General features: G+C 39.8%; 1 protein-coding gene across 1 annotated transcript; it reads right to left on the reverse strand.

The window, feature by feature from the left end:
* On the reverse strand, positions 1 to 27,968 carry fhdc1 (FH2 domain containing 1). The gene is made up of 12 exons (XM_061056097.1): positions 27,844 to 27,968; positions 13,131 to 13,952; positions 11,557 to 11,618; positions 8,136 to 8,238; positions 7,941 to 8,026; positions 7,242 to 7,342; positions 6,419 to 6,489; positions 5,540 to 5,647; positions 4,694 to 4,764; positions 3,380 to 3,497; positions 3,059 to 3,223; positions 1 to 2,938 (listed from the first exon to the last, which is right to left on the reverse strand). The coding sequence occupies exons 2-12, from the start codon at positions 13,638 to 13,640 to the stop codon at positions 770 to 772; spliced, it is 3,564 nt and encodes a 1,187-aa protein (XP_060912080.1). The 5' UTR covers positions 13,641 to 13,952; positions 27,844 to 27,968; the 3' UTR covers positions 1 to 769.
* Positions 27,969 to 27,987: the final 19 nt, after the last annotated feature.

Raw genomic sequence — 27,987 nt, forward strand, 5'->3', positions numbered from 1 at the left:
TTGGAATACACTGGTTTATAATCTGTGACATTATATTTTGTAGTAATATTAATGTATCAGGTATTTATAAAAGTGACATTGCAGTTTTTGACCAGGTCATATGATTTTAACTGTCAAATTAACATATTTTTTTTTACATTTTCCTGCTGGGACAAGGCCACTGCGATCTCTGAGGTAACAAGCAAAAAAAAAAAAGACGCAAAAATAGAGCGATACTCTAAAGTAGACTGCCACACAAAGAAAATACACCATAACAGCAGCAAGTAAAGGTACAATAACATGTGTAAACCTGAATGAAAGAGAGACTGAAACTCAGTCTCTAGTTGTCAGAACTAACTAGCAGCATTGTATAGTCAGTAGTGTTCAACACTGACATCCATCACAGACATAAGCATGTGCAGTAAATAGACAGCTAAGCAGGCAAGGAAAAATACATTTGCCATTTGTCAGTTTAGTTTAACCCCAAACCCTGGAAAACAACAAAATGAGCTGGGAACAACAACTTTTTTTTGTTCCAAAGCTGGAACATGTTGGGCAGTTCAGTGCATGTTGCTCTTTGCATTTCATAAACCTGATAGTCAGCTACTTAGGGAACCTTACAGGGTAAGAAAAGCTTAACGTGATATTTCTAGATTCTTGTCTTTTGCATGATATGAGAGCGTAAGAGTGCACTTTGATGTGATAAAAGAGCAAATATTTATATACATCAAGTCAAGGAAAAGGCTCTTTTTCTGTTTGTCTTTTAAAGTCATTATCCACCAAGTTTGTTTTATTTCCAGGTTGGTTTAGTACTTCTGCTGGGCGTCATAGAGTCTTTAGACGGGACAGCCTTTTCCAAAGCGTTAGTAGTCTTTCGGATATCTTCACGTGTGGGGAGTGGTGGCGGAGTCTCGCTGACGAAGGCACTGCTCCTGGATACTTTCACACTTTGTACTCGTCGCAGGTTTGTCCCTTGTGGGCGCTCCTCCCCATTAGCAACTGATGGAGAGAACCTTGTTTGCTTCACAGAGGTATGTCGATTGAGAATGGAGGGGGTGCCAGCCGGAGTGGTTGGGATGGACGGCACCCCCAGCTCTTTCTTTGTCCTGGTAGTGGAAGCAACGGTGTTGCGGGCAAAGCTCGGTACATCAGAGTTGTTTCTTGCACTGAGAGTGTTACAGCTGCTGTTCTCTGAAGAAGCTCCAGCCTGTGTCTGGGCTTGAGCTTGAGCCTGAGCCTGAGCCAGCGCTCTCATGGTGGAGCGGCACATCTTCTCCTCAGGTGGAGGCTTAGGGATGTTCCTCACTGGTTTTGTGCTCGGCTTATGGACAGAAGCCTTTTTCTGAGTTGCATCGTTTGCCCATCTTGAAAAGGTGCCTGTCAGGCTACTTCCCCTCTGAGCTTTTGACTCATCAGGAGGAAGGCTGGAGTGTCGAAGAGGTCTCGTGGTCTTTTCGCTCCTTCCTCTCGGTGGAGTGCTCTGGTCCCGAAGAGGACGTTGTGATTCTCCACTGTCATGCGCTGAAGGTCTCTCAGCTCTTTTGATGCTTCCTGTTCTTGTTATCTTAGAGATGGGTAGAACTTTCCGCATGCTCAGGTTCTCTGTGCTGTTAAGTGTCCGCACACCATGACCTCCGCTAGATTTGGTTGCTTTGCCAGCTTTGCTCTTTGTATGAGCTGGTTTTCTGCTGTTTCTCTGAGTGTCTGTCACAGAACTTGGTTTTCCCTCAGCAGTGTCGCAACTCTCAGTGTCCCACTCCTCTGTGGTAGCAGACGGAGTCATGGATGCTGCATCCACACATTTGGGCTCTGAAACAGACTGGTCATTGGGAGACATGTAGTCCAAATTAGAGGACAGGGAGCTTGGATCCTGCTGGTTCTCCTGATCTTTGCTTCTGAAATGAAGTCCCTCTTTCATTAGAAACGAGCTTTCAGTCTCAGAGTAATCAAAGGTGACAGAGCAGTCTGTTTCCGAGCAGTCTACAATATAAAACACTGGTTTCTGTTTTGATGCAGAGGTATCTAGAGGGAGGGGGGTATCACATGTTGTTGATGACAATGTACTGTGGTCTTCTTCTTCTTTTTCTCTCTCAGGAGAGATACCAACCTGCTGATGAAGATCTAATGTGCCTTCCAAGGCCGCCTTGGCATCTGCTCCTCTTTCCAAAACTCCAAAATTACGTACAAGGTTGTCAAGCCTTAAGGGAAGTCTTCGTTGCTCCCTTTCCAAATCAGTCACCACGACATCCCCATGGTTCACAAAGTTCATATGATTGCTGTTATTGTTTGGGCTTGGTAGGTCAAAAGCTTGAGGACCTGGAACCAAAGTGTGCTTCTCCACACTAACATTCATGTGGCTGGAAATGGTTGGGTTAGGAAGATTGACAGGCTTTTGAAAGACACAAAATGAACGAGGCAGGGCGCTGCTCTCAGACAGTGAAGAGTATTTATTATTGTTGATGTTGTAAGGATCGTTATCATATGGACCAGGGGAAGAAAACATTGCCAGTGGGCTGATAGGCTCAGTTTCTGCATGTGGAGATCTCACTGTTCTGTCGCGGTCCAACTCTCGGTTGTCATCCTGAGCTGAGATCCAGGGTATTGTCCTCCGCTGCACTGTGCGGCCTGTCCGAGGTAGGCTGTTAAATTTGGAATAGTCAGAGGGATTCCCAGAGCCACCAAATATCTCCAGGTAACCTTTGAGTTCTCTGTCTGCTATAGAGGTCATGGTGTGCCGGTGGCGACGGGCGCTGGCAGAGCGTCCCATTGGGCTGTGTGGACTCTGAGACCTCTGCTGGAAAAAGTCCAGCAGACCTTCCTTAGTGAGCATCTCCACGTCATTCTCGCTGCTGCTCCGACCAAAACTCTGATCTGCACCTGACCAAGCGAAACGCTTTTCCTCCAACTCCCTCAGACGACGCTCTCTGGCTGCTTCCTTCAACTCACGATCCATGTTGTCCTGAGGGAAATAGCGAGGTTAAAAAAACTTTAGAGGCAGGTGGGCGGATACCAAAATATAATGGCAAAATCACAACAGAATTGAAAAATACACAGCAAGAATTATTCCCTTAAAACACACCTTGACAGCTTTCTTGAACTTAATGCAGAAGTCTTGAAAGATGCGGAAGCACTCATCCAGCTTGAAGGTGTCCTTGTCTTCACAAAAGAAATCGATGAGAGCGTTTCCCTCTTTACGCAGATCCAGCCTGCGTCTCTTCAAGTCCTGAAGCCCCTGTGTTGAACTCTGAGACAGGACATTTTTTATTAACAAAATGTCTTACACTTTCATAGATGTCATCATCTATAGGACATGAGTCAGCAGAGCCAGTGATGTACAGTGGCCCGCATCCAAGTAGTTATGTAATATTTGTAATACATTATAGAACTACTGCTGCTTTACCTGCAGAAAGGGTTCCAGCTGCTGCAGCAGCTCCTGGTCTCCTTGAATTTTCTCCTCCAGAGATTTAATCCGAACATATAGAGAGGAAAACTCCACCTCAATGTTTTCCACTGAGACCCTACATGAAAATATCAAAACAGAGACATTTTGATCATGAAAAAGTGCTTAGAAGCAACATTGGAGATGGCTTGCATGATAATCAGATTGCTAACAAACACGGCTTAGTGACAATATTCAACAGCATTTTGAAGAAAGATCCCAGACTGTCATCAGGAGAAATGAATGTACTTATCCCAAGGGAGGGAGGGAGAGAGAGAGAGAGAAAAGGGAAGGGAGGAGTACTCTCATCTCTGGTGCAGAAGCTGTGCTAACTGCATTCAGAGATGACCTTGTGAAGCTGACAGAGCCTGACAGCCTTTAGCATCAGCCTGCATTCTAAAACACGACTCTCCAAGTGCTGCACTTAGGTTAGATGTCAGCTTGTGTAATAACTTTAGATGTGCTGTCAATTAGATTATAAATAAAAATGTTAAAACCACACTGGTAATCAAACTGTTCAAAGTGGGGGTCATTTACAGAACAAGGAAATAATGAATCAAAGAAACACATGGCACAAATGTACCCACCACTTATTTGTCAGAGGCCACTATGTGTTACATTATGTAGGTGTTTTCAGACCAAACAGTTCTGGGGACTTTTTGAAGAGGAACTATTCACTGGGGATTTCCCTGAGAACTACAAACCATGGGGACTTTTTTTCTGTCTGCATTCAGAGCGCCATGGTGATGGCTGATATGAACCTTGACATAAGCCGACAGACAGTTGCTAGAGCAATGTCACTTATGTGAAACATGGGAACTGAACATTTCGGAGGCCGCTGTGGTGGGAGCTGTGTGTTTGTTGTGTGTGATTGGGTTTATGAATACAACTGAGTTCACCAATTTACAAATTTGAATTTGGTGAAACTGAACAACCTTTGATGGAGCAAAAAGTCCCCACCTTCCAGCCTGCTTAATACCGTAATATTCTGTAAGGGAAGGTTAGAGTGACTATGGCCTCGTTCACACATGCACTTTTTTAGACGATTTTAGGACACTTAAGCCCTGATATTTTCAAGAACATGCCTTTCACCCATTTCACCTCAAAGCAGGAGATTTTCTGTTACAGATGCGCTTTCATAACTCCAAATACTCCATCATCAGCCCACTTTCGCTGGCAGTCACTGTTTCAGATTTTACACATTTTAAGAGGGGGCTGGTAGGAAACAGTCCAGATAGATTGGAGACATTTTTCAAATTGTCACAAACAGTTTACCTGGATGCCCTCTGGACATCCTGAAGTTTCTCTGGAAACCTGAGCAGATTCTCGTCCTTTTTCTTTGCCTCCTGTGTGGGGAGAGCACAGACGATCAGACACATTTATAATCCATATGTTCCTTACTGCTCGGTTTTAAGTAGCATCATTGCGGTGTGAAGGGGCCTGCCTTTGTTTGGTTATATAAGAGCTTGGCAAGCTTCTCTTGACTCTTTTCTGTTTCCTGTTACCATCTGCTGTCCACCTGCCCTCCTGTTAACTCAACACTTGACTGTTTACACAAGCACCACTTCTGTGAAACGTTTATATAAAACTTACTCTAAACGATGTGTGATTTGTTTCACTGAAATGTGTCCTGTCCTCCTTTGTTGTGATTTTGTGTAATTTAAACCACATGCTTTCTGATATGACATATCAATAAAGTATATCTTATCTCTTTAAAAAGGTTTTCACAGTCCAATACTTATATATATTATATAAATATAGTACATTATCAGTATACAGTACATTCAGTACATTAGCTTTTTAAGAAGTGAAAATAGCTTAAAATAAAGAAGTAAATCTTTAGAAGTTATTACCATTATTCTATAAAAGTCCAACAGTAAAAGTTTGCCTTAAATAAACTAAATAAGAAGTAACCCTGCAACTAACAGTACCCTTGCAACGTTATCAGCATTCAATTTATTGCTAACATAGTGAGAGTGTTAGCATTTTGTCAAAGCCCAACTCCGCTTTGTTGGATGGATTTAATAAAGATGTACTTGTTATAACCCTATTGTGATCATCAATGTTACAATTCAAAACAATACAGGATCATCATGTAGTATGACTTCAGTTTTTACTAACCATGGCAACAAAGTGCAACAGGTTCATCCCTGGCTTGTTTGCCTTAGTGTCAGCCAATGAGAGGAGAGATGACAACTTGAAACCAGCAGCGTTTCCTGCGTAGCCACCCTGAGGAACATCGGAAGAAATCAATTAAATGGCAATCAGTTTTTCTTTTTTAAATGACGCTGCTGCAGTTCTATATTTAACCTGTGAACAAAAGCCCCATGTAAAGACCAAAACATGACTTAATCTGCAAACAAGTATAACCTCTGTAGCTAAAGCCTGGTGTAGCTTATTCCTTTTGCTCATAGACCTCATATTTAAATAAAGTTGTAAAGAATTAGGTCAACATTTAAGTAATATACTTATTTTTCTTTCTTCCTGGGAGTTAGATAAGTAGATGATCTATACTGCTGTTCTGTCTATGTGGGAAACTAGAGCAACAGCTTATTAGCTTAGCTTAGCATTAAGGCTAAGGTGGAGGTAAACCGATAGCCTTAGGTTTGAAGGATCAGCCTAATACCACCTTGATAAAATGACCAAATGTGATCCAATATATGAATTATAGCGGTTATGAGGTGTTGCAGAATTAAGATATAGTAATACTAGCTTTTACTCATCTCGTTGTTTTCTGTCTAACCTGTGCTCAATGTCTTTACCTCACACTCCATCTGTTCCAGCTTGCTAAACAAAACTGGTTAAGAAAATAACTAGTATACCATATATAACAACTATAAGCTGATTTCCACTGACATAGTACATAATTATTCAGGGTTAAACTGAAACATTTTTAGTTTTGGTCTGTTAAAAATGCCAAATACAAAGCCTGCCCCTATCCCTTGAATAAGACAGATTTTGTATTTGAATGCATCACAGGAACATAACTGTTGCACTTACAGCGTTCAGGATGTTTCCGGCCTGCAGCACCAAATGCAGAATAGCATGAAGCTCCTCACAGTTCATCAGATCTATAGGAAGGGATCAATATAAACTCAATAAAAGATTTCAGAGCAGATTACCCCCGCCCATTACACACTACTTTACTGTAGTTCACCACCACCACACACACAGTCATAACAACCACCCACTCCAAATTCAAATCAAGTGCATTTTTTTGCATTTGACCTTCTGAATTTTTAGTAAAAAACAAAAAAATGTGAAATGCTTTTAAAGTTGTAACTAATAAATGTCTGAGAAAGCTCAAAAGCATTTTGTCTCATGCAGTGTTTAACTAATGGCTCTGCAATGCAGTGAGAAGGTCAAAGTACAGTAGAGAGGAGGTTTAAGAAAAAAGTCCAAGGCAGCACAGAGAGGCAAGACAGAGTGACTCAGCTAAAACCACACAGGCTCCAGTGATGGCACATTCCAATCAGCTGTAACTTCACTGCTCTACACTTCTTTTAGTTTATGTGAAATGTCAATTAACCTGACATCACATTAAATAAAGTAGAAGATGAGGTCTACTGAAACTAAACAAAAAGGGGGCCGTCTTTCAAACTTTGGTTTACTGTAAGTATCATTACATACTGTACATTAAAATACAACTATCAGTACAATACATCAAACAGTACAAAGAGGAAACAGTGTTGTCTTTCCAGCCTTTATCTCTGGTTAGGCCACTGACATCTCAAATATCTAGGTTACCTGTCATGGTACATGTTAATGTGTGTGTCTGTGTGTGTGTGTGTTTGTAAATGTTGCACATGCTAAGTGTTATTACCTTTAGTGGCAACACGGACAACATCGATCTCATTGCTCATGACATTACAAGACGGGAAGAACTCTTCATGAAGCACCATGGCCTCGATCCGAACCTCAAACCTGTTGCAGATGAAGCAGAGAGGGGTTCATTCTGTTAGACTATGAGGTGGATCTGATTCTGTGGGCAGTGATCAGACAGAAAGAGGAGGTGACAGGCTTTAAATTTAGAGGATGATGGATGAGGAACATATATTTAAACTGAGTGGCAGTTGGATCTGACTGATGCAGCTACAGATACTCCTACCCATTTTAGTCAAATTACTCTAACCAATACTTCCTGGGTAGTATTTTACTTACTTATCATTGTATAACTTCTCTGTCATACAACCAGTAGTGAATGCATCTGCATTACACTAACATTGCTATAATGTGTTATCACTCAGTGTCGTGCAAAAAGATACAAAAAAGTGACTTAAATCTTTGCAGCTAGCATCAATTCAACAATTTGAAATAGATTTGGATTAGTCACTCTAAGCTAACTCGTATCATTTGATACGAGGACATGTCAGTGAGGACAGCAGCACAAGTTTGATTGAAAGTTCCCCATAATGAAGTCTGAACATTGCAAACACGTTCTCTTTTCTTTAACTTTCCAACAACTTCACATTTCCCTTTGAGTTAAATACACTATGTACACACCATAGAAAAATCAACCTACCGAGGCACCTGGATCAAGAGGAACATAAAGGAATCGACCAGTGTCAGCTTGTCTGGGTCTCCTTGAAACGACTGGAGCTTCTTAATCTGTTTGAAAAGATTAAAAAAAGGAGGAAGCTCAGCATGCTCTCTTGTTGTCTATGTACCGGTACATTCACTGTTCTTTTATAATCAGAGAAAGTGAAAGAACACAAACCTCCTCTGCGTCTGGCAGGAGCCTCAGCAGGTCTTTGAGCAGCTCTGCTCCATAGTTCTTTCCTTCTCCTTGTCGTATGTCCTCAACAATGGAGCTGTTGGACCTGGAAGTTGGATATTTTGATTCAGTTGGATTGCAAATAACACAGGTGCTCTATTATGATGCTTTCATGAGATTACAAAGGCTGTCTGGCTTAGCAATATTCAATGTTCAATAGATTATCACTAAACATTGTCCCATATTTGATTTTGTTTCACTTCAATCAGAAGCCAAGGAGATGCTGTAATTGCAAACACATAACCATTGGGTGCTAATGCTAAATATGACAAATGTCAGACAATGTAACAGGACTTTTTTTTTTTTCAACACAAACAGCAGTTTAATCGTGTTCTTGAGCATCACCAACTCGACTGACAAAATTGACAAAAACCCTAGTTTTACCACTCGTAACATGGGAGTAGCTGCTCCTCTGCTGCCTCAAGATTAACATTTTTTGTGCTTTTTTTGTGTTACGCAACATTCACGTTTAATTCAATAAAACCATTTTTAAACCAATAGGAACAACAAGATAAACAAATCAGGCAGCTGCAGACCAGCAATATAGAAACGTATTGAATATCACAGACTTCCTCCGAATACAGTCACACCCTTGCTGTGTCTCTGAGGATGACTGTACTGAAAATATGCACTTTAACTTAATTGACTTGACTAATAAAATAGGTCTACACGAGTCTTTGAGTTACAGAAAACTCCAGTCACCTCAAATTAGTAACTACTGGATGAAGTCACTGATCGCAATGAGTCCTGACTCACTGCAGTACAGCTGACAGTCAAATGTCATTAAAATACAGTGGGGAGCAATGCAAATACACTGTGGTACAACTCAAACACTGTTCTGTTCTCTTCCCCAGACGACTGTAACACAACACTGAGTCTGGTTGAACACAACTTGAGAGTTCCAGAACCAATTAATTATGAACAATGGAGAGCTAAGTAAGCCTATTACTATAGCTGACACAGAATTGGACCCTAATCTACAATAGTTATAAATCTTTTTAATGGAATCCTTAACAGTCTCGCTCAAAAACACAACCTTCAACCGAAAAGGTTTTTTAAGATACAAGTCTCAAAAGCTAAACCTGGCTCCAGTGTTAGATACAAACCAAGACTTATTTCTCTTAGGAACGATCTTATTCCGTTTTATGCAATCATTCCTGAGTCTCAAAGTACCTCCAGATATTTAAACAACAACTTGGAGACAGAAGAATTTGAATTAAAATGTAAGATAGCTCACTGCCATCCTCATGGTGGAAAAATCTGTCTTTCCTCAATAGACAGATATCAATATTAATGCAGAAAGTTATTGACCACCAGCTACATGCCACTCCCCACCCCTCACCAAGACACTATGCATTTAATATTTTTCACTGTTGTGGCCCTCATAATCCTTTAAGACTGAATAAGCTCTAACACTTTTACACAACCACACTGAGTTTCACAACAGAGGCCCCACAGAAAACAAATGATAATACTGTAAATGCAGAAAGGTTACAGAAGAACAGCTAATTTCTTTATTGGTAAAAACTGTACTGGGGTACATTACTTTTTAACACATCTATTTTGATTTTAGAGCAAGAGTTTTGCATAATAAATTTGTATAATTAGGTGCATTGCTGAGTTGATTGACAGGTGGGTGCATGTAGCTGTTTGCTAGTAGGCTAAAGCTAGGGTTGGGTATCGTTTGGGTTTTTTCCGATACCAGTCTTCAATCAATACTTAAAAGAGGGTGGTGCCTAAATCGATACTTTTAAAAAGAAAAAAACAAAACAAGACCATGGTCGCCGACATTAAAAAGCCTTTAATTGGAAAGCTCACTTTGAAAAACTTAAATTTGAGCTCTATAATAACTATTTAAATTAAAAAAATATATATATAAAATAAAAAATTAACATAATAAATAAAACCTAACCCAACAACAATTAATTACATTTTCACCCACCCCATTGACCACAAGTCAACAGCACAGCCTGGTTATTTTAATCATCTTGGACTTAGGACAAGGGAGACATAATTTTAAACACACCTCTAGCAGGTAGACCCATTGAAATGGAGATGCCAGTCCGTACTTCCCTGGGCTCAAGTGAAATCGAGCCAAGCCATTAGAGCACATAGCTTTGTGAACGGTGAGCCACTTACACCCTCTCTGACACAAAGTGGCGTAGCCCTATGGTCAGTGAGCGTTAAGGACCGTCTGGCTCTAAAGTCAGAGCGGAACACTCATCAGAACTAGATTCAATTTAGGTCACAAATCACTCTTTCACGTTAACTTCGTTTACCCGCCACTGCAGCCTGTAGGTTGAGCAAATTTACCGGCTTTGCATCAGGCATTTTGCTGTGTGTTTTAACTAGCAAAGTTAACACTAAGCTAACAATGACCTGCTGTCATCTATGTGTAGCGTTAAAGATAAAGATAAACTTTATTGATCACCCGTGGGGGAAATTTGTGCATTACAGCAGCTCCAGAAAACAGGTGACGGGAATATAATTATAAAAAATAAAAATAGAAGTTAAAAATCAAACATATTTACATCAGTTAAATAAAAATGATTAATGTTAATGATGTTTACTCTTGCCGTGGCCCATTTGATAATGCTTCTGTTGCCTGTAATGTCCGTTTCTGAAAAACAGACTTCTAAGTTTAGCTGCTACTAGCTAGTGTATTCAGTTAGCTGTACAGCTAGTAGTTATGGGTAACTTGATCCACCTGCTCTGGGAGCACTGGGTATTTAGGGAGGGTTCGTGCTTACACCACTCAGTTGCACAAGAGACTCAAGACAATGAATACATTTCACCAAACTTGTTTGTTTTTGTGTCCCCCTATAGGCTTGTAGCACTTTCTTTATAATGACAGAAGCTTTTTTCTTATACATTTCCTTTGTTTCTGTATTTTTCATGTTTTACTAAGTTATTGTTTTTGTTTGGATTATTGAGTGTTTTGTTGAATTTGCATTATTTCTGAATTTGCAAACACATTTTTACTGATAAAGATCGTTATCCATTACAGCTCGTTCGCCCTTGTATACCACCATAATCAACTCTTCATAAAGCAAAAGTCATCTTTATGTCATTTGCTCCTGTACCTTGACAACTTTCTCTCTCTGTAAGACACGTCTAATCTTGCCATGGTAAGACTGATATGCAGGAAACATTATGATGTTTGCAAAAAACACTCTTCAACACCCTCATCAAGTCATCAAATAAAAACAACTCCTTAAAGACATCAGCCACGTTGACGATCTCTGTCAAGGAGCTTCAAAGCAGCTCTGGAAACTTGACTCAGCATTTTCTGTTGTGTTGGTTGAAGTCACCTTTACATATGTCCACCCTTCCCTCGGGGAGTAAAACGGTGGGAATGACTTACTTCTTGAACTGCTTCAGGAAAATGCCCACATTCATCCCCCTTTTGGAGTCAAGAATACTGACCTGAAACCAAATGAAAGACATCACACATTACAAATGATTGTGTTGTAGATTTTGAATAAACACGCTCAAATCCTGTGTACATCTGCACACACTCCCTTCCTCTAAACATTGCAGGTTGTTGTTGCTTTTGTAACCTACACAACATCCCCCCCCCCCACCCCATCACCACTACATTGCATAGTTATCCTATGGGACAGTGCAATTCCACTGGGCCTCCCTCATTAACAAAAGCTTGAACTGCTTCCCTTGAGGGGTGACTGTACATGACTGTACAGTATGTACATATAAAAGACTCCCTCAACAAGACCTCATTACATCTTTTAAAAAGGTGAGGAAAATAGTCCAGCTAAGGTGGAGGAATAAAAGAACAGAAAGCTTATGAAAGTCATTTACTTTAACGTGAACATAAACCGAATGTTATAAAATAATAAATTGATTGGAAAAATAGAAAATGGTTACAACACAACAGAAATGGACGATTATGTGACCATGACCACGTATAATGACTCATCAAAATGATACTGACATTGTTATATTTCCTACACAATTTAAGTTTCAGACACAATATGTTTCTTACAAGATCTATGGTGTGTTGGTGTTTTGTATATATTTTTTTCACATCTGTAGGCTTATGTGTTTTTTTATGATACATAAAAACTGTTTATAATTTTAATTGCCCAAGCAGGAAAAGAGATGAAAATCAGCATGACCTATAAACTCCCTGTGTAGTGCATCAGTAAAAATAGTTCTCTGAAAACTGCTCACACTTTGAGACTTGAGTCTTGATTGTCCCGACGCAGGTATTGCTAAACAGTTCACATGTTTATTTCCAGGAGTCAATAATGACGTAAGATAGATTGTTTTTTTGTTACAAACACAAATAATATTTGACGCTCAAAGCAAAGTTGTAACTGAGCACCAGTTACCTAACATGTCCCTGCACAGACATCTTAGTACAGTGTAAGGGGGGGGGGGGGGCAGCAGCATTATTTACAGTAGCATTGTGTGATGATGAATCTGGGACTTTCTAATCCTGGTGTGCTCAGGAGCTTAGGTAACCTGCTAGATCTTGCACATGTTTGAGAAAACAATGGCTGTTGATGTAAGAGTTTGAAGGCATCAGACACCCATATTCCCCCTAATCAAGATTCCGTATCTTCTAAATCTGAGATTTGTTACGACAAAACTATGAACAAATATTTTCAGTTACAGGTATAAGAGCATTTCAGGTCCGACATTGACTCCTTAATGATCTCTATTTTGTGCCCCTTCATACATTTACATCCTGTACTGTTTGTGTGACTGGTGTTTCTATATGTACCCATTACGTGATTAAATAGTGGTAATGTTAAATCAACTTTAATGGCAAGTCCTCTGTAATGACTATACCGACTTCCCTCACAGAGGTTTAATGGTGATTTAATCTCTATGTAATCACTGTCAACACTGTCAGTACACATTTTCAATTGTTGCTACTGTAGGTCTTAAAACAGAATCATGACAACCACTCACGTCCTCCTTGCTGCTCTCCTTGAAGGAGCGGGCCCGGGACACACGTGTTGAGGTCCCTGTAGCTGGCGTCGGCCCACGTACTCCCGAAGACGCATCCTCCTGCTGCCCAAACAGCTCCTCCACTGACCGAACATCAATCTCGTATTGCTGCTGCCGCACTGCCAGAGTCCAGATGTTCGGCTTTTCTCTGACCCTCTCCTCAGGTATTGGCTTCCAGAAGAAGCTGCGGACGCGGCGCTTCTTTCTTGTGTTCTGGTTGCTGGATGTGACTGCGGGAGGTGGAGGAGGAGGAGGCACATCTGGAGGAGGTGGGGGTGGAAGGGGAGGAGGTGGGGGAGCTGTGTGGCTGGAGGTGTCGGGGTCATCGCTGAGGGAAGGTATGTTGGCGTGAGTGTGTGCGGACATAGAGGACAGGTCGGAGGTGGTGACAGAAGAGGTGGTGCAGCTGCTTCCCTCACTGCTGCAGCTCTCTGGCTCATTGGTTGTGGATGGAAAACTCATAACAAGCATTACAGGGAATAGACGCCACCATATGAGCTCTAATGTTATGTATTTAATACTTCATCCTTTTTCAAATGATTTCCAAAGCGCTAACTTTTCTTCTTTAAGGTGCATCAATTCACTCAAATAATCCGAGTGCTGCAGTGTATGTCCTCTAATTGAAGAAGAAGTTAGGTGTCCCCTCATCTAGTCACAATGAAGGGAGCATGTCCTTTGATTCTGTCTGTCTCCATCACTCAGCTGGTCAGCCAACGTGCTGAGCAGAGCCTTTGAAGGTTACCTCCCAGGGGCAGAGGGTGGAGGTCGGCGATGGCCATGGAGCTACAAGAGCAACAAAAACAACACAGGACAGTATTATATAGAGGAAGTCATGCGTGTTGTCATGGACAAATCGGAAATTAGGGGAAATTAAGGGGTGCAAGAGATCAAAAGAGATGGGGTACACGGTCAAAAGGGCTTACAATGAAGGAAATGGCAAATCCAGTTTTTTTTGTAATTTGTGGAGGGCTTTGAAGTCAGGCTGTGGAGTGAATAATGGTCTGAGACATTTTACTCACAACTTAGATTCTGTTACACAATTTGGTATCATTTTCAAGTTCTCATGTTACTAACCAATAACAAAGAAAACAAGTCAATCTCATTGTTGTCTTATAACAGGTACATTCAAGTAAACTGCATTCTTGCTCTATGTTTCAGATGGTATGTCCACTTATGTCTAGTTTAGTTTTATTGATTTAGTTTCTTGCAGAGGAAGTCTGAAATGAACTCCAGTCAAGTGTAAAGTAACAACTGCTTAAATCATGTTGACACATTTACTGACTTATGCTTGTGGCCAATCAGCATCCAGTAGTGCCTGTCACTTTATGGAAAACAGCAGGCGGTCTCTAATGTTTTTAGATCAACATCATCTGTTGCCAGAGGAAAGGGCCTGTTGCACAGCAACATCATTTACTAACATTCCAGAGCCACAGCAAAAAGTATGTATGATGCTTTGTGAGGTCATGATTGAACATACGCCATTTGCAACTCAAGAAGACATTCAAAAATGTTATAGTTCTGGAGAGCATGTGTAAATTGCCTTATGCCACATAGAGAATTAAAATCCGCTCCAATACATCAATTATATCTTAACACCTGCAGATCTCAGCTGATAGCATACTGCCTGCCTGTGTATGTTGGAGATAATAGAAGCCCCATACAGTGATTATCTACCACCAATTATACATCTAGATCATAAACAGTTGCACAATTATTGCAAACTGTTTGATTAATAATCAAACAACTGTTGAGAAACACATCTGAACACAAGCTCCCTGGAATATCTAAAGTTTTACCAGTCAAAGTCTTGACCACTTTATTTTGAAACACTAGTCTTTAAAAACATCAGAGAATAATTTGAACTCATAAGTGCTTATTGATTCTTGCATTGGATAACTCAACCACTCTCCATCCTTGCAGACCAGAAGAGGAGAGGAAGTAAAGGAAGTAGAAAAGGAGTGCCTGAGCCTCCCCTCTCTCTCTTTCAAGTCAACATTACCACTGATGCTCTCAGTTGGAGGCAAACTGGTCCTGTTTCAGGACAGCTCATCACTCAGCACCACAGTTGACATGGCCACAGTGATCTGATACTCTTCTTGGCCTCAACAAAAGAAACAACTAATGTTTCTGACAAAAAAAACAAGAGAGAACATCAGAGACATGGTGGTGGATGGAAATGAGTCCGTTATTTCAAGCACTTTAACAGAAATAATTTGATGTCAGTGCAGAGTAACAGCTTCCAGATCGGTCAAGGGTTTGTCTTTCATTGGCATTCATTCAGATAAAACAATTTGAAGTTGGTACCAAAGGCTTGATAAGTGTCTTTTTGATTACTTTTATTATCACCCCTCTGCCTCTTACATAACTCTTTAACATCTTAGTGACAATCTCACATTTGTCAGCAGCCTTGTCCATCTGATACCCAGAGTTTATAACTAATTTATAAAGCAGACGTCACAACCGGCCTCAGGTTGCCAACATCAGCCAGTGCTCTCAGCTATACTGTCTTCAGAGCTGGGCCACACCGTGACTCATGTCTAATTCATTAGATTGTGAGAACATCTGACCTCACACTGAGTCAGCTCCACCTGTGGCGCTTAAAACATGGCTACGCTAACCGATGCTTTGGAGAAACTGTGGAACAAAAACACTTGAACTGTTATTGGCTCACCCTTTGCTTTATTCTAACTTTCATCTGCTCTCTGCCAGCTGATTTAAAGCTCCTGTGAGGAAGTTTTAGTTTAGCATTTAAATTATTTTAAATGATTTCTATAATGTAATTTTTGAATGACAGTAGCTGCTGCCATAAGGGTCAAAGATTCACAAAGAGGACAAGATCAATGTCCGCAGGGGTTGCCCCTGAAAAACGAATTGTTCCCGACAGGAGCTTTGAATTTATAGCTCAAAAATAGATGTATTTTTCTTATTGGACTGTTATACGAGAAGTTTAACACAACTCTCTTCAGTAAGCTAAATATAAAACTTTAGCTAGGAGGCAGTTAGCTTAGGTTAGCTTACTTAAGCATACAAAGGGCTGGAGAAGTGCTATCTCGGCTGTTTATTAGGCTTGAAAAGGCCTAAGAAAAGATATATTGGTTTAATAAGTATACTATTTTTAGAGGTGTACTGACAGGCATATGTTAAACCTTTGTACAGAGCAAAGCAAACTTAGTGTTCATGATCAGCTAACCTTTACCTAACTCTACGTTCTCTGACTCTGACTCCATATTTGACAGACATTTACTAGACTAACAACAATATTCTTGTTAAACTCTTGTTTAAGAGTGCCAAAATACATTTCCCATTACGTTCTCTTTCCCATTACTAGCTGCGTTAACAATTAACTTTCCAGCAAGCTGCTGTAGCGCTTTATGAACTTTAAAAACAATCAAATAGGATCATAATAAAATGTGTTCATTGATAATTTTTTAGCTGCTAGGGGATTTTTTTAGCGTAAGGGAAGAGCCTAACAGCATCCGTGTTGTATATTTTTGCAACACTAGCCATATTTGATTTTAAAAGTAATAGTGGTATCAACACGTTAACTAGTGTATTTCTCAAAATGTCTAGCTTGCCTGGTTAAGTCTGAAGTACTCCTGCAACAAATTGTAAATGTCATGCATTATTCTTTGATTTGAATTTAAACAAAATATAATCTTATAACAATCAAACTTCTATTGATGATAGGCATAATTTGTTTCTGTTTTCATGGGGCCAAGCCAGCTGTTTCCAGCCTATGCTAATCTAGCTAAGGTCACTAGCCTAATCGTAGCTTTATATTCCCCCTACCAAAGTAATAATCTTCTAAACTTAACTTCTTTAAGAATGCAAGTTATTGCAATCCCTTAAATATTTAAAAAAAATCTCCCTAAATGGAACATTTGGAGAAAAGTCTTCCCAGTTAATAGTAGACATTTGAGCGTTGTGTTAATGTTCTCAGGCTGCAGGTAGAGTAGTTCTGAGACTGCCACTGATTCATTTGTATTATATTTTATGTATTATTTCATATTCATTTTATTATATTTTGAACTCTAAGGGGGAAGGGGACAAAAACACACATTGAGGCTGTGACTGACACCATTTGCTTAACATGATTTACAGAGAAGGGAGCACAGCGGTCAGTAACACTAGACAGAAAAGCCCTGAGGGAGAGAAGTGTAGCTCTGTTTGGTGGTTTCCAGGTTCCACTCATCCACCTGCTGCCATAAATGGACACAGACAGATTCATCTAAAGGTCCACCTGTTGTCTACCCTGAAGCATTCCTGCTCCTTTCAGTCTTCATTAATGAAAGAAACACCCCACCCACTGTCATTAGTCTTTGATCGCTGACACAACCCAGGACAACACATATAACACATAAGCCGTCTTCAACAGCAGTGAAGTTGGGACCTCTCCCAGTCTGGTCTATTTGTATATCAGTAACTGAGAACCCCACCCAGGCAAAGACCCAAGTCTTTTTATTATATTCAATGGGCCTCATTCACATATGTATTAAAATTGTTCTTAAATTTGTTCTTAAAAAAGTTCCTAAGAAAAACCATCTGATCCATGACTTGTTCTTAATCAAGTGTTCTGAAATTAATTAAGGCCATGTGCATATTTTTCCTAAAAGGCATAGAAAAACAGCGATTTTCTGTGTGACTGCAGGGCAGTGTGTACACAGCACACACACAGAAGTTACACCGGATCAAAAAAAGAAGTCAAGATATCTGTAATGCTCAAGTTAAAATCTTTAACCGGTTGAGCACTGGACACCAAGTTAGAAATACTGAAGTAGTCTTGAAGTGGATGTTGCTGCTCGAAGTGAGATCCAAACAGGCTGGTTTAATTATATGATATTTAATAGTGTAAGAAGTGGCAAACCAGATGAAATGAAAAATAACTGGAAACAAAAGAGGCAAAAGTAATTTCTCACATTTCAAATTCAAAATAAATATAGTTTGCAGAAAGTAACATTTATTCTAAAAGCGGCCATACAAAAGATTTGTCATTAAAATACCTGTAAATGTACACTTGTATTGTAATTATTTCATTAAAAATGATTTCCTAAGTGCTGTGTTTATTTATATACTTTAAGTACAGTTTACTGTTAAAATCAAAAATCACCTGATTGAAATGTAAGATGACCATATTTAAATCGTGTATTAGTACATGTTATTTAGTAATATAAAATTGCAAAATCAAGTAAAACACAATAACATAGCCTATTATTTTGCACAACAACAAATTCCTTTTTCAGAACTGTTGGTGAATGAGGACCAAAGTTATTAGGTCAGGTAAGGATCCTCATTTACTAACACCTGATTCTGTGTGTCAGTGCTGCAACTAAATCATTTTTCCATGACAGACTAATCTTCTGAATATTTTCTTGATTAAGCCTACCATGTAAAGCACTTTGTGACCTTTGTCTGTGAATAAGTGCTAATACATAAACGTACTTAATAAATGTTCAATCTATAAAGTCTTGAAAAATGGGATTGTGACATTTTCAGAAGTCTTTTTATGTCTTTTTTAGGTCAGTCCAAAACCCTTTTATTCAACCTCAATAGTAAACTAAGATGAATTCAAAGAATGAAATGTAAGAAGCTGAAGCCAATATTTTATTTCAAATTGCTGTTATCAGTAACACATAACCTATTAAATCACTTATAATATCAGATTAATGGAGTACAGTCTTAATACCATGTGGGGTCATGTAAAACACCTACAAATAATTAAGATCGTGTCAGACTTTTTTCTTCTTCTTTAAAAGTTTCATACAAGAGGTAACTGTCAACAAAAATCCTGGGAGCCAGAAAGTCCAACACAAATAAAATACATTCACACAATTGGGTATTGCTGAGGGTCAAAGTGCCTCCGGCTGCTATAATAATCCCCTGTTGCTGACTTCCTGTTAAATTCCCCGAGGGTCAGTGAACACCCCACAGGGCCTAGGTCTTTCACTCACACCGTTGGGGCAAAGACGTACGAACACAAGGTATTTTGCCAATCCTGCTACATCATCATTACCATGGGAACGCTCGTTAGCAGAGGGAAGTTTAGTGTACGTCTCAGTGGGATGTCGTCGTCAGAGACTATTGTTTTTCATCCCCCCCGACAACCTTGATCTCTACTTGTCAAAACGGTGGTGAGGGGGCAGTCAGTGACAGTATTGTTATGGCACTGAGAGTTTTTTTCTTGTAAGGGGACCTTATTATTATTTATAAGTTCTTATGATATAATAAAAATGTTAAATTGGGATAAATGAAAAAAGTGGTCAAACATTTTATTGGCACACTTCACCTTTGTTTTTCCTTTAATTTGCCACACACCTGTAGGGTCATATATAAAAAATTGATGCACAGTCAGAAGAAGATCTGAAATGTTTGCAGTGTCTCTGAATGATTCTGAAGGATAGAATCCACAACCTTCATTGGTTGAACATTGTACAATTTGTTGTTCCCAAAGTTAGAACTGAGTTGGGGGAGAAAGCTTTAAAGGGCCCATATTATGCTTTTTCTGGTTTTATATGCCCTTTAGTGTGTTTTCCAAGTGTCCTGTGCATGTTTAGGCACGTCTATGTGCAAAAATTCAAAGTCCGCGGAAACGCGGCTTCTCCTACCTCCTCCTGTTAGCTGTAGCATTAGCCGCATGTAACGCTCGGTTCTAGCCCCCTTCGATAAAAATGTGTCAGTCCGACGTCATTGTCAGTGTGAGATCACTGATCTAAGACCATTGGCTCGTTGTGGCAAGCCCTGCAGCTCATGTTGAAATTTCCGAGAAGCGTGCTGAGCAACCACGGCCCACGTGGGGTCTAACAGTGTGGGCTCAGCAGAGCGTAGCTGACGGACTCAGAGAGTAGAGGGAGCAAAGAGGAGATGTACATGAAAACAGACACTTTTTTCGGACTTTAGCTATTGTGAACGTACAAAAGTAGGTACATAGATTAAATATATGAACCCCAAAAAGGGCATAATATGGGCTCTTTAAGGTTTTCTGCACATTTTGCTTGGAACAACCTGCAGTCTGATTTTAAACTGCAAAACTTAGTTACCCTGAATGTTTTTGAATCCGTAGTGAAGAGTCCTGAATCCAAACTTTCTGTATGTAACTTTTTTAGCTGATGATTTTATGTGTACTGTATGAGTTTGAGTGTTTTTGTTGTTGAAACTGTGTGTTGCTGCTATTCTTGGCCAGGTCTCTCTTAAAAAAGAGATCTCTTATCTCAATGGGACTAGCCTGGATATATAAAGGTTAAATCAAAAATAATACTACCATGGAGATGACACACAACTACGACTAAGAGTGGAGCATTCTTTGCAAGAGGACCCACAGACAGACACACTGTTGCCAAAAACTCCACTTTCATACACAGCAGATATGAATTGACACCTTTTAGGGGATATGTAGCAAACAGAGATGAATGTTTCAGCCCAGTGGCTCTTGGCATCCGCAGAGTGGCTGCAGTTTATCATTCGGATGTAGCAGAAGGTGACAACTTGCAGCAGGATCACTAATGTATGCAAGCTATATAAATCTGTTCTGTTACATAAATCCCATTAACCCTACATCCTTGACCACATACAAAATGCAACATGGGCCATAAATAAAGTGTCAGTAAAGTTATGTATGAAAAAATCTCCCTTCTTGCAGTCTGTGTTATTCAGAAAAAAATGTGCTGCAAGTGACAGACTACAGATCAAATGTCCAATGAGGTGCTGGTTATTCCTCACCTTGTGCACTAGCTGCTAACCGCACCACTATTACAGAACTAACACATTATCAAAAGGAGTCTAATTGGGAAACACTGTGGACAATGAGCTCATTATTCAGGAAATCCAGGATTTATGAAATACCTTCAGAGATTGAGCACTTGGTACCGTCATGTCTGTGTTTTCTGAGTGAACCCTGGCAGAACCTGACTGTGTGAATTATTCACGTCCACATGAATAAAGTAACCCCTCTTCTAACTCAACTGTTGATGTCCTGAATGGATAGACACTAAGTGGTGCTGACCCAGAGGCAACTCACCTGTGTAACCTTATGGCTACATTTATAGTGCAGTAAGCAACATGCTCAAAAGAACGATGAGGAAACATAAGGACAGGATCCCAACTCTAGAAAAAAGATGCTTTTATGTTTAGGCAGGATTTTTGGAGGGCTTGTGAAATTGACTGAAAAATGTTTTATTACCATGTTAAACGCAATTGAAAGCTTTTTCAGTGTCATATGGGAAAAGAATGAATTACAGAAATGAAAACTAGTATGCCCTTAAAATACTTGTGACCTTTGTTAATAGGATTTTTTTTTTTTTTAAATGGACTTGAGCTTGTATAGCGCTTTTCTAGTTAAGGCTGTACTATGCATTTACATTAGGGGTGTCAGAAAAGACTGGTATGCTTTAAATTGTGATATTATTATTTTTTGAACGTTCCAATATCGTCTACATGCTTAAAATTGTGGCAGGTGTTCTATTTTGAGTTCTGTATAATCTCAGGACCTCGTGTTGTTCACAGCCCTGTAATCTGTCATCTTTACAACATAAAGACAAAGTAAAAAAGCACACATCTCGGCACACAGCATGAGGGCTTGTGAAACAAACACGTGCTAAACATATTGTTTGTTTACAATGTTGTGGTACATATTGAATCATTAACCCTGTATCGTGGTGAATATGGTGGAGGTGGATATTTCACACCAAACAATGAAATAAATTCTTCATTTGCTCTTTGCTCTTGCTCATGTTCACACGTCCTCTTTAAAGGATCAATAACTTGAAACACTCAAGCTTTCAACCTGTCTCCCCTGGCAATGGATGAGCTAATACATCAATGAACATGTCAGTAGTCCGTCCACAAGCTGTCTAATAAGATAACCCTCAATGTAGTTCTCTTACACTTCCTCTACCAATCTCTCCGCGTATACTGTGACAGAGTTTATAGCACAGCTTTCCCCCAAAACGACACTGTATTAAATTAAAAGTTAAAACCAGAGCACATTACTGAAGGCCAAAGACTTGACTGAAAACTACTGTTTGTGACATAATACTTCAAATTAATGTTACGGTACATTTTTTTATTTAGACCAGTTTGCTGCATGTTCAGTCCAACAACAGCCAAAAACATTCATGCGTGATACAGTAGGCTTTGAATGCAGGATTAACATTTCCCGAGCAAAACACAACAGTTCCTTTCAAATCTGGCATTAAGGAGATTATTACATGGAATTGTTTGTCTAGAGTGAGGAATGAATTACTAATAAGGCCAAGGTACAGTTCATGGCACCTAATGTATTGTGAAACTGACCTTCCAATACTGACTGACATGGATCCCTTATATCCTGAATGGCAGAGGATGCTCTCTGTCACAAGTAGGTTCATTCTTTTCAATTTAGAGACATTTATTAGAAGCAGGATGTTGTAAAAATGGTTAATTGAAAAGCCAGAGAATCCTCCAAACAGCCTCTTCTTAAAGTCTGCAAAATACTGTAAACTGATCAACCATCAGTCCTGCTGGTTTTTCAGCATGGCAATTATACCCACCTGAAAAAACTGTCCCCAATGTTCCTCTGCATTGACTCAAAATGGCCCACAATTAAAAAATGATACTATAAATAGAGCATAGTCTGCCTCCCATCCCTCTCAGCATCAAAGTCCCATTCAGAGGGAAGCTGTCCACTGGTGATTGTTTTTTTATTCATACATTTTATAAAGAGTTTGATTATTCCCTCAGAGCCTGAATTGTATTGATTTGTTCTCTAAGTGAGCAAAAAATGGAGGATTGTCATATTTTTTACTACAGTATCTGATAAAAACAAGTTATTCTGTAAATAAAATAAAATGTAATTACATTGTTGGTCAAAGAAACATATTTTGATCATTGCATTTAATTAACAATGAAAAATTGAAATGTTCCTATGAATAACTGTGTGTCTGATCTGTATCTGTGAGCACCCTCCTTGTATTTAGTTTTTTAACAAAAACTTATCAGGTCAGAATCAAACAGCCAATCAGTGTTAGACTGCACTTGACTAGCCAATCACAGCGACCTTGGCTGTGTCCGAAATCACACACTACTGACGATATAGTGCACTATATGGTTTGTACTAGTGGTCCCAATTCAAGTGATCACTGATTTTGATGTTGTCTTTTGTTTTGGTTGGTTAATTCTGGGGGAAATGAGCGCAGGAGGAGGGCTCCAGTTTGAATGTTGTGTTTACAAGCTGCAACAAACAATGCAACTGACTCTACCTGTAAAGTCACAGAATTAAAGAATCATTCCACAAAATACTGTACTGGAGAACAATCTCATGGTGATGCGTATTTATTGAAGTAAAACAGAGTTGTTTCTTTTATGTTTTTGCTGTAACCAAAACACCTGCAGAGAAAGAAAGATTTTGTAAAGTCTGTGTGCGACACAGCAGCCCCTAACAACTTATCCTACCAGCTTAGTATAAATCTGCTAATAACAGCCTGCGTCTGAAAAGAGGTTTTCAGATTTTGAAGATTAAAGCTGCCAGTTTACAGAGCACGCACGGCTGTCCTGTCAATAACTGTTTAAACAGGCTTACGACAGGTATAGTTAAGACCAATATGAATGACTATCACCTGTAACACAGTTTATGTCACACATGTTCATTAACTGTGACTGCAAATGTAATTCATCTAACCATTGAACTAACAAGAGACCCTTTCTGAATCTGATTCAAACAAACAGGAATCTGTGTTTATCCTCTTATCAACTGACCGAGCAGAAAAATGTTTTCAACGTCACACTCATTAAAATGATGTTGGCAAACAGCTGATCATATAGAACCATAAACCATATATGGAACAGAAATTGTTCCAATGTAGTACACAATAAGTACTTTTTTCGCTATAAAAAATAATTAGCAGATTAAATCATCGTATCATCACGTATGATATGACTGATAAAACCTCAAACATTTGAGATTCACAAGAAAACAGATGAACGGGTGCTCCCATGGGTGCTGGATGTTATGGACCCATCAAAGACGGCCTTAACACGTACAACATTAACTGTATGTGTGCAATGTATTTGGAAGTCTTGTGCTGGGAGTAGTTTAACACTAACCGCTGGCTACACCGGATTTGCCAAGAAATAATTTACAGAGCATTCTCAAATGTAGGTACAAAGAATAAAACTGTAAAATATGGATGCTGGAGCTCTGTTAAAATCATCTACCAGCTAAAAAGGTAGGTTTGTAAAAATGGGTCTTTAGACAGGATTTAAGCAGAAACCGATGCGCTGAACAAATAGAAAGTGGAAGACTGTTCCAGAGCTGAGGTGCAATCACAGCAAAAGATTGATCAGCCTTTGACCAGTGGCTCTGGACACTGTGGGCAGGCCTAATGCAGCTCATCTAGAGGTCTTCTTGGGCAGTAAGGCGTAGTAGGAAGCTCACTTAAATATTCAGGGGTATGTTATGAGTAATATTTTAAAATGAATTTTAAAAAAAAGGAAATTGGCAATCCATGCAGTGAAGCTAGAGGTGGTGATGAAGCCAGAGAAAAAGTAAACCAGGTGAAATTAAAACCAAGAGGCAGGAAGAAGCGACGCCGCAGACAGAGTACACCTTCTGGAGGTCTGCAGATCAAACTACAGGGCTTTGAATCTTCTTCTGTTTATTCTATTGTTAACAGGTGATCAGTGTCTGGCCTGCAGCACACCACTGCGTCTCTATCACCTCTGGCTTTGCTCTCCGATTGTTGCTCCAGCAATCTGAGCCTGTTGCCAAGATTAGCTTTAGGCAAATTTCACTTTGCTTTCTTTCCCAGTCCTGTGCAGCAGTGAACCGACGTCTGCCACAGAGGCTTACAGATTAATCACAAGTGTTATGAGCTCTGTAAGACCCCCACTGAATGATTTAGTAAAAACTCGGCTACTGCTACGGGCTTAAACCAACAGATGCGGAGTAAGGCGCAGGTGGTTGTATAAAGGTGGAAAATAAAACCGCTGCTTCGGTTGCCATAAAGACGACAGCAGGGAAACAGAAGGGACTGCAAACATGTTTACATGGCAGCTGTGGGGAAAAGGGCTTGCCCAAGGGCACAGAGGCACTCCAGGCTTCATTATAAGAATTCACTTTGATACCCTAGAAACACAGAGAGCATGTACACGGATCTCATTACAAAAACAACACAGGAGACACTGAGCAAAGTTCCTAAAAACAATTTCTTGGGCAAATCGTGGGCCAATGGAATGTATGTCAAAATTGTATTTGCTTCCTTAAAATTAATATTCTTTCAAGTCACTTCTTCAAAGATACTATTATCTGACATTCTTTCCTGATTTTAATAGAGTTCATTATTCTATTAAATTGCATTTCATGCCATTTAAAAAAAAACTGTTATTATTGCCAAAATTGTATTGATTCAAGTCTTAACCCCCTCCTTCTTTCATTACACACACTGTGTCCATCCCTCTGACACACACTGAGAGGTAGAGACAACATGTGGAGAGAGAATATGAGGAGCGACACGTGTCATCATGAACTTCACAGATTAACTTGCGGCGTGCAATTATGTTACTTCTAACCTCCTCAACCATCTCTAATGATGTCCACATTTTGGATTAGTTTGCATGAACAGCCCATTGTAACTTCTGATTAAATGAAAAGCTCACCGTCTTCAGCTGCCTGTGACTAAACACCGCACTTCACCCGTGTGTGCGCTGCAGGTGGAGCCGCTAAAAGTAAGCAATCGAGGCATATTCACTCCATTAACAGTACACAGCATTAATGAGCTGATGCCTCATTTTAAAATCTGACTCACGTTAAAGGAGCGTCTGCCTCAAGCGTCGTGTCGGGAAACGAGAAAACTGGCAGATTTTGTTTGGATCAAACAACAGAGAAGTGTTAGCGTGACGTGATACAGCAGGTCACTTGATTTGCATCGCACGTCCTGCAATATGAGTGTTGCACGTCACAATTAGGAGGGTGAAACAATATATGCTTCAGCCCTATAACTCCTAGCCTACATTTTACCTAATGGATGGAGGCCTGTATATATTTCTTTCACTTCATTGTGATGTAGCCAGATGAAACTGAAAATAGCAATCAGCTACTATCGGTTTAGTTATGCCTTTTCTATTTATTTTGGATTCTGGCGAGACATTTTGCATAGTTTACTAGACTTGTTACAAGACTTGGGTGGTAACATGGGTGGGAGTTTGGGGCGTGACATAAGAAAAAGGCCACCAAAGAACTTTTTATTTTGTACCTCATTTCTTTTTACGTCATGTTTTCTTTCCTTTTTCGGTTTTTCCAATGCAGACTCAAATTTAATTTACAAGATAGGGTCCAATTTTCAGGCTATAAAGACGGCTCCAGTTGACCCACCTCCGCAACAACTATTCAGCCCCTCTTTGCTCCCACAGAAATAAATCAAGCCCCCAATGTCCCCCTCCTCGGGATGACGTCAGAGACTTGAGTTTTCCGTGTGTCTCTCCGCTTCCACAGCAACGAGAAAGGAGGGGGGGGGGGGGGGGGGTGCCGCCCTCTCCCTTGACCTGACCCGGGAAGTTTTTTTTTCCACGGGGGTATTGTTCCTGACACTTGAATGGATTGCCCTCTAATTCATCCCGGCATGCATAAAAGTGTACAAAAGCCGGGGTCTGAGGTGCCGAATAAAAACCAACGGGGTCAGGGTGTTGTAAAAGTAGACACGAAGAAGAGAGCTGGGGTTGAGGCAGACAATTCTGTGTGTGAATCCACAACAACCATCCATACACTAAAACACTGCTTTTTTCTTTAGGGTCACTCAAGGCAAAAATAGTGTCAAAAAAAAGCTTCATTTTAAACTTGAGTGAGTTTTGTTAACTAATTGGCTATAAATGAATATTGACTTAAAACATGTTGAACTTTATGATTTGTTATTGAACACCAAACAATGAGTAACAGCACAATAATAAAGTAAAATCACTTGCTACATTCTGTCCATATATCAATGTATGGATCATGAAAGTGGGTACATTATATATTCAGCCGAAATGTTTTCCCACAGCCATTGAAAAAAAAGGCTCCTCTTAAAGTAATAACTAGAAATATTTAGCAATAACAGATTTAGCTCAGCGTGAAGTATTTATAGACTCTCACTACTATGTAACTACAGTGACTATAACATATTTTGGTATTGACATCAAAGGGTCATTTTTTATGTGATTCAATGAGTCAACAAAGACAGCTTAATTAAATGTGGCAAAACTAAAACATGAAAACTTTTAATGGAAGACGTGACTTCAATATCTCCAGTATTCTTTTTTTAGCCTACGAATAATTGAGTTAAAGTTGAACTAAGTAACATTTCTTAGCCAAATGAATATGAACAAGTTCTTAAATTAAATCTTTAAAATTGTGTCAATAAGCTTATCGGTTCCTTGCAAAGCATACAGAGCAACAGATTCAGGCCTCAAACTACAATAAACGCTCATAATGATGTAATTTGGGATCCTAACTGCATTGCAGGACACCTTGGTGTCACTTAAATGCTCAAAGATAAAATAAAACAGTATGCCAATAGGAGGATATAACGCTCCCTGCTTTGCTAACATGGATACACAGAGTGCACTTTCACAGTGCAATGACTTTTCACAGCAGAGTAACAGCGGGTCGTTACATGAATCTCACATCCACACACAGCAGGATGCGGCGGCGGTGCCTTCCTGCTTCACTTACCGGAGGGATGAGAAGCTTCGCTGGGACACCGCTGGGGTTAGTGGTCGATACTTTTCAGAGGAGAAAATCTGCGTGTTTCAGGGTTATCAAGCAGTCAGGTGAGATGCTGCTGGTGGCCTGGCCGACCTGCAGTGGAGATGCATT

The sequence above is a fragment of the Labrus mixtus genome, chromosome 2 (genome assembly GCF_963584025.1).
Source record: "Labrus mixtus chromosome 2, fLabMix1.1, whole genome shotgun sequence".
Lineage (NCBI taxonomy): Eukaryota > Metazoa > Chordata > Actinopteri > Labriformes > Labridae > Labrus > Labrus mixtus.

Excerpts from the sequence above, each read along its gene's own strand:
- fhdc1 (XM_061056097.1), bottom strand. The coding sequence starts at position 13,640 with ATGCTTGTTATGAGTTTTCCATCCACAACCAATGAGCCAGAGAGCTGC. Across the intron at positions 5,648-6,418 it reads CCGGAAACATCCTGAACGCT|GGTGGCTACGCAGGAAACGC; the intron begins GTAAGTGCAACA and ends GATGTTCCTCAG. Across the intron at positions 2,939-3,058 it reads AGTTCAAGAAAGCTGTCAAG|GACAACATGGATCGTGAGTT; the intron begins GTGTGTTTTAAG and ends TATTTCCCTCAG.